At 34.6% G+C, this 16092-nt stretch overlaps 1 protein-coding gene across 1 annotated transcript; it reads left to right on the top strand.

Annotated features, from left to right (window-relative positions):
• The first annotated feature begins 10681 nt into the window (after positions 1–10681).
• LOC134848430 (amiloride-sensitive sodium channel subunit gamma-like) lies at positions 10682–12559 on the top strand. The gene is made up of 2 exons (XM_063865877.1): positions 10682–11875; positions 12351–12559. The coding sequence occupies exon 1, from the start codon at positions 10772–10774 to the stop codon at positions 11861–11863; it is 1092 nt and encodes a 363-aa protein (XP_063721947.1). The 5' UTR covers positions 10682–10771; the 3' UTR covers positions 11864–11875; positions 12351–12559.
• The last annotated feature ends 3533 nt before the right edge of the window (positions 12560–16092 follow it).

Below are 16092 nucleotides of genomic sequence, written 5' to 3' on the forward strand. Positions count from 1 at the left end.
ATTTTGTTATCTATCCGAAAAAAATTTATTCGAATAACCAATCGAATCTAATTAGAAAAGTTTTAGATTCAAGGAGTCAAAAAAAATCACAATTTGAACTGCGAAAATAAAATAGCGCCGAGTGTTTCACCATTAGTCCACGCTTTTTCACGAGCAAAATTCGAATCCCTGCCATCACTAAAAGCATTTCAACAGTTTTCATTTGTACAAAAACGAAGTCAATACAATAACATGATATAGCAAAAAATATTGGAATTGACGGAACAATTTTTATGAAAACACTATGGCGATTAGAAAAAAAATGAACCATTTCGAAGCTTATAATAGCGAGATTAATTTCAGCTTAGATAAGGAGTTTGAACAAAACACAATGCTAAACACAAATACTTGGATCAAGTTTTTGAGTTCGAGTTTTAAAAAACTAACAGAAGCAAATTTTTAAATTCATTTTATTATTAAGACGATGTGGCATTGCTAAGAAAAATTTCCTTTTTCTAGGAATTCAACACGGAGGCAGAGCTGGTTTTCAGAAACACAAGCGATAAAACGACAAAAGGAGCTCTATAAGATGAACTAACAAAAAATAGAAATAAGGCAAGAGTTTTAAAAAAATGTATGCAATATGTCGGATTTGCACCTGCGACCTGAAGATTAGGAGTTTCACACCCTTACTTCTCAGCCACGGACGTTTAGCTACCGCCGAACACTAGGTATCTTTAAAGCAGAGTACAGATGCTATGAAATCTTGTTAAAGACAGTGATTATGGCAAAATTACCATCAAATGAGCATAATTTTCATCGAGTCAGATTGAGAAAAAGTAGAGTCAAACTATTACCTAACACTCGCCAGCTTGCTAGAGTTACAAAATCAATAGCCCAAAGGTTTTGTATTTGCTTAGATAAACACCAGCAGCTCTGCCTATTATCACAATTTGGCTGACCACTCAAAAAAATTGCAACCAATTGGGGCAAATGATTTCTTTCAACGAAAAATCAGGTGATTCAAACAATTTTGTGGGGCACAAACTGTGACATCAAAAACTGCAGCCTTTTCAGTCCAGATTGAATTCCAAAAACTAAGTGTTGGAAGAACTATGAGTCTAAACCTTACCGGAGACGCTAAACCTTTTTCCTCTTTTGAAAGGCTAACTGGTTCTTTTTCCTTTCCTTTCCCCACCTCGCATGAGCATAATTTTTCTGGTGTAACGAGTAATTGTCCAAGGTTGAATATGAAGATAAATATGTTTGTGAGAACCTAATTGGCCCTTATGCCAATTTTTCTAACAATCGCTGATGTGAACAGTCAGTTTACTTTCAAAAGTTTTCAGGTGGGGGAGAAGGAAACAGAGCAGACGACGAGCTATTACAATTTTCCATTTTTACAACGTTATAATGGTTTAACATTTTTGTGGTTCAGGAACATCTGCGTTAATGTCAATTTACCATGGCAGAAAGTCAAAAGTTCTTATAAAAATTCGAGAGTTTTTTTACATGCACTGGATCGGAACTAATATTCATGGAATGAGAAGTAAATATGTCTCCGAAATGCACCTCCAAACTGGACTTTAGGAGACTCATGTCCTCGCTTCTGCGCCACAGTTGCTTCAAAGCACAGTAACACTAGCCACCAACAAAAGAGCTACAGATACTATCATGCTAAGCTGCAAAAATACCACCAAATCAAACCTGCTATTAGCGAGCAACGAAAAATTGAAGTTTACTTAAAAAACATTCCGATTAATAGTTAGCTTCCTTTTATATTTTCAATCTTACCTTATTGTAGCATCAAATACTGTTGTCGTGACATTTGAGCTATTTGTTGTTCTGTCGATGTCACAGAGTGACCCTAAAGAGCTATGAAAAAGCGTGTTTTTTTTCAAGCTTTAGTAATTCGGTAAGATAATGGAGGATGTATTCAATTCCTTCCAGTCGTGATTCGGATATAAAAAAATTCAGAATTTTTCTGCATCGGTGAAAATTAGCCATTTGTTTTACGTTTCTCCCAATAACCTAAAATACAAAAATTGATAAAAAATGAGAAATTAAACACGCATTTTATAGTCTTATCTTAAAACATATTAAAAATGGAAGCATTAAGCGAAAAATTTTCAGTGGATACTTTGAAAAAAAATAACTGCAAAAATTACATTGCCAAAAAATTTTAGAAAAGAAATCAATGCAAAACTTTTAATCAATGCAAAGCTGCTAAAAAACGACAAAAATTAAAGAAAACTTTAAAAAAATGAAATCAGAAAAAAGTTAATTGATTGCCGTTTGTTGAAGGAAAGAAACTAATAAATCCATGTGTGGTGTTTTTACTCAAAAAAATTAAATGGATGCGAAGATTTTTTCATAGCAAAATAAACGAAGCGTTTCTTAAATTTAAGAAAGCAAACAAATCACTGCAAAGATTGTAAAAAACTGAAAAGAACAAACCACTGGTAAGCTTCTGTGAAACAAGCTACTGTTAAGGTTCTGAAAAATGAGTGCAAAGTTGTTTCACCAAAAAAAACAACAAATTGCAATAGGAAGCTTTTCATTAAATTCTTCAAGAAAATTTTTTTAAAGAAAAAAACAAATCAGTGATTTATTTAATGATTCACAAGAACAACCGATTCAAAAGTTTAGAGAATCATGAGAAAATTTTTAAAACAGAAACTCTTCGGAAACTTTGAGTCTCACAAAAAAATTAAACAAAAAAATTGAAATTCTTTCTAAACTTTTACTTTTAAAATTTATTTTGAAAAAAAAACTAACAAACTAAGGAAAAAGGAATAATCATAGCAATATTGAAATTTATTAAACAATAAATTGAAATAGGTGTCCTGATTTTGAAAAAGATGAAATCACTGCATTGTGGTTGGCTGAAATTGGATTGAAAAAGTAACAAACGAGTCGCAAACCTTTATTTTCTTAAAGCTTGTTTTGAGAAAAACCAGGAAAACAAATCATTGCGAAACTTTGGCTAAAAAATTTCTGAAAAAAAAAACAAAACCATGTGAAAATTTTTCTACTCCAATTTGAAATCAATACAAATGATTTTGTTCTAAAAAAAGGACGAATTGGTGGGAGGCGTTTCAATTTTTGTTAAGAACAATCAAACAACTTACAATTTCTTAAAGGATTTCAAAAAGATAAAAATCAAGGGAACACTTTAGAAATATTAAAATCCAGCAAAACAATTGAAATCTTTTTTGAAGAAATCAAATAGACGTGGAATTTTGGAGGATTTTTTTTAAGAGTCTCACAAGAATCATAATTTTTATTAAACTGATTGAAACTCAACTGTTTTGCAATATTTTGAAATTCAACTGACAATTTTTGGTGGAAAAAAACAAAAATACAAACCAAAAGTCAAGAAAAAGTGTTTTCATTTTATTTTGTCAATTGAAGACAAAGTTTTAAGAAGCTATTGGGGAAAAAAAGGTAGTTTGAAGAAAGCGTTTTTTTTTAAGTCAGTTCTTGTTGATTTAGTTCAAAACAATTTGCTAAAAATCGGAATCTGGTGCAGAACCGGAATCTGAAGAAAAGTTTTTTAAAGAATTTTCTACCATTTTAGTTCGAAGCTTTCATTAACAAAAACATTAAAAAGTATTTTGAGGAAAGAAAATGAAGTTACAAATTTTTTTTTGCCTTTGGGGGAAAAGTACATCATGAATTGACGTTTGCAAACATTAAATCGCTTTTTTAAATATAATTTCGATCGCACCAAACAAAAGGCTACCAATGACGATCTCTAATACCAGAAAAACTTTTTGTGGCCCTGCGTTGACAATCAAGCATATTTAAAGCTGGCAAGAACATTTATTTTTGAGCCGAAACTCTTCTACCGAACTAATCTTAACACAGAAACTTGCTTATCGTAGGCCCTCGTAGCCGGTTTCTTTAACTTTTCAGACTTCACAGTTACTGCTTCTACTAACTGTGCCATATCTCTATAGCCTTCATAACACCCGCAGAGCAAAATGGGGGCTTTGCAGACAGCAAAAACCCAATTGAGCCCATGCAGAAGTAACCAGAGGACATGTTCAAGAGGAGCTTCAGCTTCCGGGATTAAAAGTTAGGAGTATTTTTTGTTAAAAAAGTGCTTAACATCAAAAAAGTGCTAAAAATAAACCGAATTAAGCATTAAAAAACAACTGTCTAAATTTGAAATAAAACCTTGCAAAGAATAATTAAGTTCAAACCCGCCCGCTCAAATATATACAATACGATTTGGCACAAAACCGATACTAAATGAAAATCCGCAGGCTAGCAGTAACGTTAAACACCTTTAAATAGCATAGCTATTTGAATATAGATTGTTGCTAAAACATGTAAATATTGCGTGTAATTCTTAAATAAGTAAGCTTGGTTCAGACATGGCTGGAAAAGTCTCACCCATGTGATAATATCTAGATATGAATCATGAGGTTATGAATTTGTTTGATATTGGAAAAAAAACTAAGCCAACATTCAATTCAAAATTAACAACATTTTCACTCAAATGGCACAACTGATGTCAGAGAACGTCATACTTGATTAACATTTAGCATATGAACAAGAACGACGTTACAATTGAAGAAAGAAGTGGTAAACGAAAAAAAAACTAAAAAAGCAAATTTTCGAGTTTGATTTCACTTATAACTTTCAAACAAAGAGTTCCTAGTTGGTTTGAATTTGGGGCAGTTAAGTTTGATGTTCCACTAAATTAAGCATGTCAGCAGCATAACAGCGTCATAAGTGATTCAATTGATTTAGTTCAATTAGATATTGACCAGGAAAAAATATTTGTTCCGATTTCATAACGTTATGTTTTCATGAAAGCTACTGATAAAAAAAATAAGAAATTCAAGTTATTCTCATAGCTTGAAATGATTTGCAATGAGTAACGTATTTTAAAGCAAGCGAATGATTTCATGAAACTTGTGTTTCCAGGAAAGCTACTGATTATGTTTTCAAGAAAGTTATCTCTTCAAGAGAGCTACTGATTATGTTTTCAAGAAAGCTACCTTTTCAAGAAAACTGTGTTTTCAAAAACGCTACTGATTGGAAAAACTTCTACAAATTTCAAGTTGCTCCCATAGCTTTAAATGATTTGAAACAAATGATGTTGTTTCAAGCAAGTTAATGAGCAAAAAAGACGTGGGAATATTTCAAGTTGTTTTCACAGCTCTAATCGATTCGCGAAATTTTCTTTGTTTTTTGAGTCGAGCAAAAAACTTAGAACTAATTGAAGCTGTATTTATTGCTTGAGTTGTTTTGCAATAGTTTGTTATTCCATTCAAGCTATTGAGCAAAACAAAAAAAATTGGTAACCGTCCAAGTTTTTTTCATTGCTCGAACAGTTTAGGTTCTTTCAAACAAGCTATTCAGGAGGAAAAAAAACAGAGGAAACTTTCAAAATTTTCAGAGCGTCAATCGTTAGGCAAACAGTTTAGATTCTTTCGGGCAAGATATTAAGCAGAAAGACTGTGAAAAATTTATATTTGTTTTCATAGCTTGAATCGGTAAGCAAAACGTTTAAATTTTTTCATCCAAGCTTTCGACCAAAAACAAAATTGAAACATTTTTATTTGTTTTCATAACTTTAAGCAGAAACCAAAAAATTCAGATTTTTTTAAGTCAGCTTTTGAGCAAAAAAAACTTTGAAACATTTCTAATTGATTTGAGTCGATTTGCAAAAGTTTTTTCTCTGATGCAAGCTATTCAGGAGATAAAATTTATTTAAAAATGTCAAGCTTTTTCATGGAACGAACGGTTCCTAAACACCTAATATTTCTACGCAATGCGATTGCTGAGTTTAGTTAGTTCGTTTCAGACTGAAAAGAATCTGTCCACGCGAGAGTTCTGACATAAATAGCAGTTTCTGTCGAGCCTTGAAATTGAATTGAGTTCATCTTGTCTGAAAAACGACTTTTATCTAAAAAAGTTAGAACATTCCAGACTTTAGATTATTTGAAAATAATAAAGAGTGCTGAACTGTTATGTTTATGAAATGACCATATAAATTGAAAACGACTTACAGTTTATTTAAAAAAATTTAAAAAAACGTTAAGAAAAATTACTTAGAAGTGAAAAAATTACTAAAAAATTAATTTTAAAATAACTTGAATTTGCTTAAATAAAGCATTGCGATTGGAATGTTTTGAGCTATTTGCTTAGCAATCTCCTGTCATTGATCATATTTTAACTCAGTTAAAGTGTTAACTTTCAGAAATATACCCTTACAGTGTTACGGAAATATCTGGTAGCTCTTCGAAATAAATAAATGATAACTTTCTCATACTTTTGAGCAAAGTAAGGCAGCTGGTCGTCTATCTTGATCACACCGCATAAATCTTGATGGAACCTATGCGCGCCAACTTGACTAAACCAAGGAAGAAGCAGAACAAAAGGAGTAATAAATAATTTATTCTATCCGAATCAAAAACAAGAAAAAGTTTACGATTCAAAGGGAATGCGTTTGCTAAGAGTTGTTCTTGGCGAACACTGCTTCGTCTGGACTACACTTTTGGATGGACTTTTTGCTCCCGTGTCTCCCAAAATGACTAAGTTGCCGTAATAATTCCACTTAAAACCCTCGGGTAAGAAATCTTTAAAATTGAAACCGATTCTTCAAAAACTTAAATGCTTCCAAGTGTTTAGAAACCAAACCGCAGCTGAATTTTTGACAAAAACTGAAATTGCAATTTATTGATAAGTTTCGAAACTCGGCAATAATTCTAATCTTGAAACACATTCTTCATAGCATCTGCAGTAAAAAACAGCTCAATTTTCCAATCGAATATATGGAGAAAACAGTAATTAATACGACAGAATTCAAAAAAGATGACGAAGTATATTCAAAGATTTCCCGAAAAGCCCTTTGCTTCCAAATTACCAAAGATATGCTCTCCAGCGTTCTTCCCAATATTCTGTCCGGAAGTTTGGTTCTCAGTTTGATTTGGGGTTTTGTGTACATTTTCTTCATTGGCGTGTTAGTTTTTCAAACTGTCGAAACACTTACCGAATACTTTTCACACCCAGTTACCGTTCTCATAAGTTTGGAAACTACCAATGGTGACGTAGCGTTTCCAACTGTCACTCTCTGCAACAATAATATATTACGTAAGTCTTACGTAAAACGCGTTTCGTACCTGCAAGACCTGGCGTTTCTGGATCGGTTCGCCCAGTCCAGTCTGACCAGAGAACTCAACTTCACTGGATCAGAGTGCCATGGCGATGAATTCAAGTGCCAGGAATGCAAAGATTTGACACCAAAAATGTTACGACCAAAAAAAGCATGCATGTAGAGCATTGATAAAATCAATTTTCCAATCAAGAAAAACAAAAAAATAATTTGCACTTTAACAATTACTTAATTTAAACACTAAAAGAATTTGAGCTGACTCGTGAACTGTTGTTTGATTCAGTTTTTGGACAAAAAAAACATCTACTTTACTATAACTTTTGTTGTGAAATTTCACTAGAACCTTTTTTTTGTGTTAAAATAATCAAATTCTCAAACCTCAGGCTGTACTCGAGCGAGCTCAAAATTTCCATCGCACTTAAAAACAACCTCGACTAGCGAACGTTCAAATCTCCTCCATCATAGCCTCCCCAGTTAAGTACAGACCCCCCAAAACACAAACTGTTTTTTTTGGAGGGCGGGAAGGGGGATTTTTTTTTGTTACAAGGGAGGGGGATCTAATGGGAAAGACCCGAATTTCCTCAAGTACAATTAGTGTCCATCAATTTTCTTAAAAAATACAATTGGTGTCCAATTTCTGCTCCAAGAATCAATTGTGCATCAACAAGGCGTGGGTATGCAACGGTCGGTCAGAGTGTGAAGACTTTTCAGACGAAGCCCCGGAGGTTGCCTGCGAAAATTATGAACGACACAATGCTTCCAAAGGGCTCTTTTCTTCACTAACACTCTTAGTCTTTAAGGCAATCTGAAATTACTTCCAGATGCTATGTCTTTACGTAAACTAACACTAGGAATTATCGCCGAGTGTGCTTTATGGCAAAACAAGAAGTAAAAACAGGAGCTGATTTAAGGGGGGGGGGGGGGGTGGAGGGGAGGCAGGGGGGCTGTATTTTAACTAAATTAAGAAGCATCTTTAAAAACCTAATCATAAGACTTACAAGTGAAACTGGACTACAAAACCATTAGCGTTTCTTAAACTTTTTATGCTTGTTTAAAATTAGTAATCTCTCTGGTGGCATATAAACGGGCGAAGCGCAAGCCAGCCGAAATATCAACCAGCCGAAATATCAACCAGCCGAAAATATGAAAGTTATTCAACAATTATATGACAGTTACAAAAAACATGCAAATTTCATTCATATGACGTAATTTTTCGGCTGGTTTATATACTCTGCGCATTTTCACTTTAGCTTGATTGAATTGATACTCTTTGTCAGGGTAGAAATTGAGTGGCATTTAGCATTCCCTAGTCCCATCCCCTCTAACTGATGCTCGCTGATAGATATTTTGAATGTTTCGAGTTTCATTAGTTGATAATTGCCTGAAAGCTTGTATTTTCAGACAATTATAGAGCAACGACATTAAGAAACGTTGATTGTTTTTATAAATTTTTTTTAAAGCTGCAGAAAATTGCTGTCACTGATAAAAGATGCCAATGACACTGACCAAAGACGCTTATAGAATCAATAGTCGTCATAATGTTTCAATTTAGTTATCTCTTTACCCTGGCATTTCAAATTTAAACTTGATTAAAAAATCGTGAACTTAGTTTAACGATGAATCACCGTCGTCTTTTTTTTGCTCACTTAAATCAAAAACAATTGTGAATTAGGAAATCATCCCGAAAAGAGCCATTTAAAGTATGCGTGGACGACTATATTCAATGTCCACAGGAAATAACATGCGCAGCGAAATGCGACGGACTCAACGAGTGCATCGCGTCCCAGGGATACGACGAATCGGAAGCTATCGGGTGTCCCAACTCGTGTGTCAGAGACCTAAACGCAACCGATAGGTTGCAGCAATTGTCTTCCCCGAATTTTCCGGATGATTATGGCGGAAATTTGAACTGCATTTATACAATCAGGGCCGAAACTAACCAACTTATCGAACTGAAATTCCAAAATTTTTCAATGGAGCACCATTCGCATTGCGTGCACGACTACATGATGATCCGCGATGGGGACAAGAAATCAGAGTACTGGGTAGAAATTAAAAGAACGAACACCTTCTGTGGCTCTTTGCGGTCGAAAGGTTGCTGCTATATTAGAATATGTTTACATTTTTTAAATTATTTTTTTTTCAGAACAACTTTTAGTAACTGTATGGGAAGAATTACATCTGAAATCATGTCTACCTTTTCGAATAATTTTGGAATCCTATTGAATGCGATATCCCATTAAAATCTTTTTAGCCGTGACTGGGATTCCAAAAACAAATAGAAATATTTGGACCGAGAATTTTTTGGACTAACGCAAAGAATTTGATTTGCAGACAACTTTACTTGGTACTTGAGGTTCCGATGCTGCTTTTGCATTGCTTAAACCATAATATTTTGCCACTTATTTGTTCATTTTAATTTTATATTCTAATATTGTCGTGTTTACCGAAATTTCAAAATACTATTTTTTATATTTTTTTTTTTGTGAATTTTTAGTTTTCTGTTTTTTATTGTAGTACTACAATAAAAAACAGAAAACTAGAAATCATGAAAAATTATAGCAGGAAAGTCTTATATTAAAATTTTCCTCTTCAAATAGGTGTTCTATTACCTATATTTACCGATTCTAATATATCACCTCTTAAGGCTTCGTCCTCGACCAAGTTATCTCAAGAACGAACACGGTTATCATTTACTTCGTGACCGATATGACTGAAGGCGCCAGTGGCTGGTTGTTAACATACAAAGCAATACCAGACTCAGAAGACGCTACGCAACCAAAAAAGGTCGAGCAGCCAAGTAGGAACAGAAGGTCCGCGGAAGGCGAGGACCTATACGAATACAGGGATCTACTTTTTTAAATCATCTTGTTCAACTTATTTATTAATGCATTGTTCCGACACCAAAAATGGGGAGTAACTTTGAATTCGGATGTGCTTAAGTGTTTTCTTTTTATTTTGTTTTCCACGCAAAATCAAATTTACCATCGGATTGGGGCAAATGATATGTCAAAGCCTCGTGATTGGAACGGCACCAGCAGTTTTCAGAAAGTTGTCCCAGTGTTGAGAAAAATTGGTTTCAAATTTTTTAGTCTAATTTCGAGTGAGTAAAGCGATCGAGTAACGTTCTTGATATGAAAGTTAAAGTTTTACTAAGACTTTACGGCTACAAAAACTTGATGTTAACTAAGACAAAACTAGGTTCGGAAATTTCATTTAGCGCTTCCTTGGAATAAAAGGTTTTCTGAAAAAGTTTAAAAATCAATTTTCTTTAAATTTTTTGTTTCTCATTCACAAGTGTTGTCAATTAGGTCTAATTTTCTAACTATAGACAACTTTGGATAGTTCTTTATCACACTACACACTAAAAACTACTCCAATTGAAGAGAAAAAAAATTTTTTTTTGTAGTTTTCTTATGAAAATGATCGGAACATTTTGTGCTACTTGCACAGCAACTGGCTATTCTCATTTATTATGATTATCATGATTATTGTGCACTTAGTAAATGGGGTTGGGAAAAGTAGATTTCTTGACACAGTGAATATGTTGAAAATGGCCAAGATTATGACTATGACACAATTGGATCCGGACTTGCTGCTGGTTCGACTTTTGAATCCGTCCGACCATATGACTGGTTCGAAGCGTTCCAAAATTCATTAATGCCGGATTTTTCTGACTTCCAAAAACTGGTTCGGTTCACGAGAGCCGAAACCATCGGAAATGGACACCTTAAAGAAGACTTCATAGTCCAGTGTAACTTCGACAACCAGCGCTGCGGTCCGGAGAACTTTAAAACTGGCCAATTTGACAAACTCGGCAACTGTTTCAGTTTCAACTCAGTTCAACATGACATTTCAGTTCCTCCTCTCAATACCAGCCAAACTGGTGCAAGTTTTGGACTTAAACTTACACTTTTCATCGACAAAGATGAATACTTGGGAATTGCCGGCCAGTTTTCAGGCGCAAAACTGATTATTTCGAACCCATACGAGCACCCGTCCAGATTTGCGGAGAGTATCAACTTGGCTGCGGGAACTCTGACAGTCGTCTCCATGCACCAAGAGCTCCTATCTCGTCAAAGCAGTCCATATTCTACATGTTCGCAGTCTTGGCCTGAAAATCTGGAACTGAACCACATGAAAGACCGCTTCGATTACACAGTACCGTTTTGTGAAGATCTCTGCATGCGGAATTACATCGCGACCAACTGCAATTGCTCTTGGGATCCAGATCGCATATACAGCAGCAACCCCGAAATAATTGAGAGATCAAGGAACCAGTGTCATATATGGCGCCCAGCTCAAAGAGCCTGCATCGAAGCAAGCGTTCAGCAATTTTTGAATGAGATACAATCCTGCCGTTGCAGTCAGGAATGTTCTAAAAGGAAACTGAAATTCTACTCGTCCACCTCTGAATGGCCTTCGGAAGCGTACACTCCTTATTTGGCAATGCTGCTTGAAAAGTCTCATTCCACCGCTGTGTTCGACTTTGTCATGAAAAGCCTTGAAACCTCGAGGGGACAGAATGTTGTACTGAAAAGCATTTTGCAGGAAAACTTCGTCCGGGTTGAGATTCATTTTATTACTCTGGATTTCACACATATCGCTGAGGTTCCGAAATACAACATGGCTATGCTATTCGGTACCTTGGGAGGGAATTTGGGGCTGTGGCTTGGGTGGAGCCTGATGACACTCTTCGAGATGTTTCAATGGGTGTACTTCTGTGCCAAAATTGCTCTGAATCAAAAATGACCCATCTTTCTTGTTAGTCCCCCAGCCACTAAGTTAAATTTTTTAAGGACATTGTTAAGTATAGTTAATGTAAACTATCAGTATTTTTGAGACATTTTAAATCATTTGACACAAGGGCGGATCTAGGATTTTCTCGATGGGGGGGGGGGGGGAGTGGGAAGGTGAGTGGTATTTTAAAAAGTTTTAAAATACCACCCTCAATATTAGTGTACATTGGCGCCAATGGAAATTTTTAGAGTCGGTCGGTCGAAAATGGATGTACGTCGTAAACTAGTACCACGTGGGGGCTCCTTCGGTTTGTGAGGGAATCGAATCCCTGAGGGGGGACGTAGCCCTCTGAATCCACCCCTGATTGGCATAAAACACGCATACTCAACTCTAATTGAAAATACATTCAATCAGAAAACAAAATAGTGATTCTCATTTTCCTATTTAAAATTAACTTTTTGTTAGCTGGGAACCAACATAAATCATGCATATTGACAAGTTGCCGTCGGCTATTACTCGTGTATCATTTGTTTGCAATTGAGTTGAACAGGATTTAAAGAACGTTTAAACTGAGATCAATTACTCAAACAGTCTGGAGTGAACGAGTGTGAGTGTGTTTTTAAAGCGTGTTTTCTTTAAAAAATATATATAATGATCAAGGTGATTGGATTTACCCAAAATGTATTTAGGCGCTAAAAGGGGAGATGCTTATAGGCAATCAATCGTCAACCACAAATATTATGAATAGCGCAAACAAAAACACCAAAGGAAAATCTACTAAATACATATGGTTTGATCTAAACACCAATACGCATCCCGCATCTAGCAAATTTTCTAATTCAAATCTGAAACAATCTTTTTTAGATCTAAACTTCAGATCTGAAATGGGCTGTGAAGTGTTTAAATTACGCTTCGATACTTTAAGGATGGGCAATTTCAGATCTAATTTCAAATCTGAAATTTTGTTTTTCTTGGTTATTTCAGATCTGAAAAATCAATGATTCCGTCTCAATTTTTACCGTTTTTGATTATTTAGTATATGACAGCTTCTGCTACTCCAACTGAGACTGTCTAAATAAGTTTCCCCAAGCATGAGATAAACATTGGAAACGCATAATTAGCGCATGAAAATGAAACATTTGATGTTTTTAACAGTATTTGAAAACATTTTATTACAATTGAACCAAAAATTTACTTGAAAAAAACTTAATTGTGTATTGCACAAACATCAAAAAATAAAATTTATAGGTGTACTCGAAATGCATAATTTATAATTTAACAAAACGTTTTTCAGATCTAATTTCAGGTCTGAAGTTTTGTTTTTCAAGATTATTTCAGATCTGAATTTTTCTATTTAAGATCCTAATTTCAGCTCTGAAATTTTAAAGATCCTATTCAGATATGAAATGATCAAATTCAGGTCTGAGAATCAGCTAGTGTAATAAATAAAGAATTTCAGATCTTGCACAGAAAATCCCCTGGGAACGGGATAGTATACATGTTTTTAAAACTACTACAGTTTTGAGAAATTTTGAAAATCTGAATCTCCATGAAATTGAGTTACCAAGAAAAAAGCTTTGAGTAATATTTATCTACGGAAAATATACAAAAAGATACGAAACCCCAGAAGCTGTGAAGAAAGTTAGTTTCTTGTTTTTGATCTATGCACCATTCCAAATCATGCTTTCTCTTTGCTCTCAACAAACCAGTTTCCTCGTTCGCAAAGTGTGTTTTGTTTTTGTGGACTGACAAGTTTTTATAATATTAAACATAGTCAAAACAGATAATTATAAAAACTTTGATGGAATTTTGTTGTAGCTAAAGCTCAAATTTATTCTATGTTATCTAACATTTTGCAATTTTGCAATAAATTTTTTTTTTGTTTCCATTTCTAATTTGCTAAATCTAAAGTGTTAGTAAGTCTTGTTCGGACTTTTGGTCGCACCAGATGAGTTATGCCTGGAGAAGAGTACTCATAGAATAATTTCAGATAAGGTACACCGTCTGTTCGTCAACTATCTTGTTTTCGGCGGCATAGATTCGTGCAACTTCTTAGTCTAGTACCGATCGTAATCTTACTCTAATATTTCCTAGTCTCAATACATCTAGGTATACTGGTATTTGCAGGTTAGGTATCTGGAACTGGTCGTATTGAGTTTATTTGAGTTTTACGCTACCCGGGCGACCAGTTTCCGTAGGAGAGAGAAAATTTAAATTTACCTATTTTTTACTTAAATGCGTCAAAAAAAGCGAAATTTTTCTCCCCTTATATCATGTCAGGTGAAGACCAATTGGGTCAAAAACTACGTTAATTTAACATTTTCCAAATTGTCATGCTCTCACGCTCCACAAGTAGCTCCGATTTTGAACGGCCTTCTCAACATTTCTCCATGACTTAATGGCTGGCATTCGAGGTTGGTTAATAACATCGAGACAAGTGACTTCACTTTAACGTTACTCGAAATGACATGTATGGCCCCTTCAAGCTGTTCAACGCAATCGATCACTCAAAAAATTGTCAACCTGTGGGACAACCCGGTTCAAGTCGCAAAATGGCTCAACTTGCCAACAGAACGTGTTGCACCTTGAGATTATTCCTCGATTTGTTTTACTTATCAAACACTGCCAACTAGATATATTGAAAAACTATGAGTTAAATGAATACTCCTGTTTGCTTCTATCAAACAACAAAAACAACAACAACACAGATTCCACTCTCTCAAAATATAAAAACTGGACTGTAAGTTTAAGAGAAGACCCGAACCGAGCGCAGATGGTTCATAATCGATTATATTGTCATAATATGGTCAGTCTCTGTAAAATGACAAAAAATCGATTAAAATCCATTAAAAAGGATCATAATCCTATCATTTTTTTGTCAATATAATCCATTATAATCGATTATAATCCATTAAAAATGGATTTTAATCCTTATATTTTTTATGTCAATAAAATCCTCTAAAATTGATTATAATGGAATTACTCAAGGGGTTGTTCATAAAAATAACAATTTTTTTTAAAAGTTATCTCATTTCCCGTGTATTACAGTTGCTACGCATTACGTTTCATGAAATGTTACATTTCACAATAAAAGTTTTTTTTTTACTCTTCTTTTTAAAATCATCGCAATTTAACACTTCATATTATTTTTTACCACAACTGCCCCCCCCCCAGTTTTGCGCCAAATGGTGCACCTATCTAAGGCACAGTCTGGCCTCGTATTGAGTTTATTTGAGTTTTACGCTATCTGGGCGACCAATTTCCGTGAGAGACAGAGAAAATTTAAATTTTCTCTTTCTCACGGAAATTGGTCGCCCAGATAGCGTGAAACTCAAATAAACTCAATACGAGGCCAGACTGTGCCTTAGATAGGTGCACCATTTGGCGCAAAACTGGGGGGGGGGGGGGCAGTTGTGGTAAAAAATAATATGAAGTGTTAAATTGCGATGATTTTAAAAAGAAGAGTAAAAAAATGTAAGTTTTATTGTGAAATGTAACATTTCATGAAACGTAATGCGTAGCAACTGTAATACACGGGAAATGAGATAACTTTTAAAAAAATTGTTATTTTTATGAACAACCCCTCGAGTAATTCCATTATAATCAATTTTAGAGGATTTTATTGACATAAAAAATATAAGGATTATAACCCATTTTTAATGGATTATAATCGATTATAATGGATTATATTGACAAAAAATGATAGGATTATGATCCTTTTTAATGCATTTTAATCGATTATTTTGTCATTTTACAGAGACTGACCATATTATGACAATATAATCAATTATGAACCATCTGCGCTCGGTTCGGGTCTTCTCTTAAACTTACAGTCCAGTTTTTATATTTTGAGAGAGTGGAATCTGTGTTGTTGTTGATTTTGTTGTTTGATAGAAGCAAACAGGAGTATTCATTTAACTCATAGTTTTTCAATATATCTAGTTGGCAGTGTTTGATAAGTAAAACAAATCGAGGAATAATCTCAAGGTGCAACACGTTCTGTTGGCGAGTTGAGCCATTTAGCGACTTCAACCGGGTTGTCCCACAGGTTCACAATTTTTTGAGTGATCGATTGCGTTGAACAGCTTGAAGGGGCCATGCATGTCATTTCGAGTAACGTTAAAGTAAAGTCACTTGTCTCGATTTTTTTAACCAACCTCCAATGCCAGCCATTAAGTCGTCGTGAAATGTTGAGAAGGCCGTTATAATTCGGAGCTACTTGTGGAGCGTAAGAGCCTGAC

This window comes from Symsagittifera roscoffensis, chromosome 6 (assembly GCF_963678635.1).
Source record: "Symsagittifera roscoffensis chromosome 6, txSymRosc1.1, whole genome shotgun sequence".
Lineage (NCBI taxonomy): Eukaryota > Metazoa > Xenacoelomorpha > Acoela > Convolutidae > Symsagittifera > Symsagittifera roscoffensis.

Coding starts and splice junctions, on each gene's coding strand:
- LOC134848430 (XM_063865877.1), top strand. CDS start 10,772: ATGCCGGATTTTTCTGACTTCCAAAAACTGGTTCGGTTCACGAGAGCC.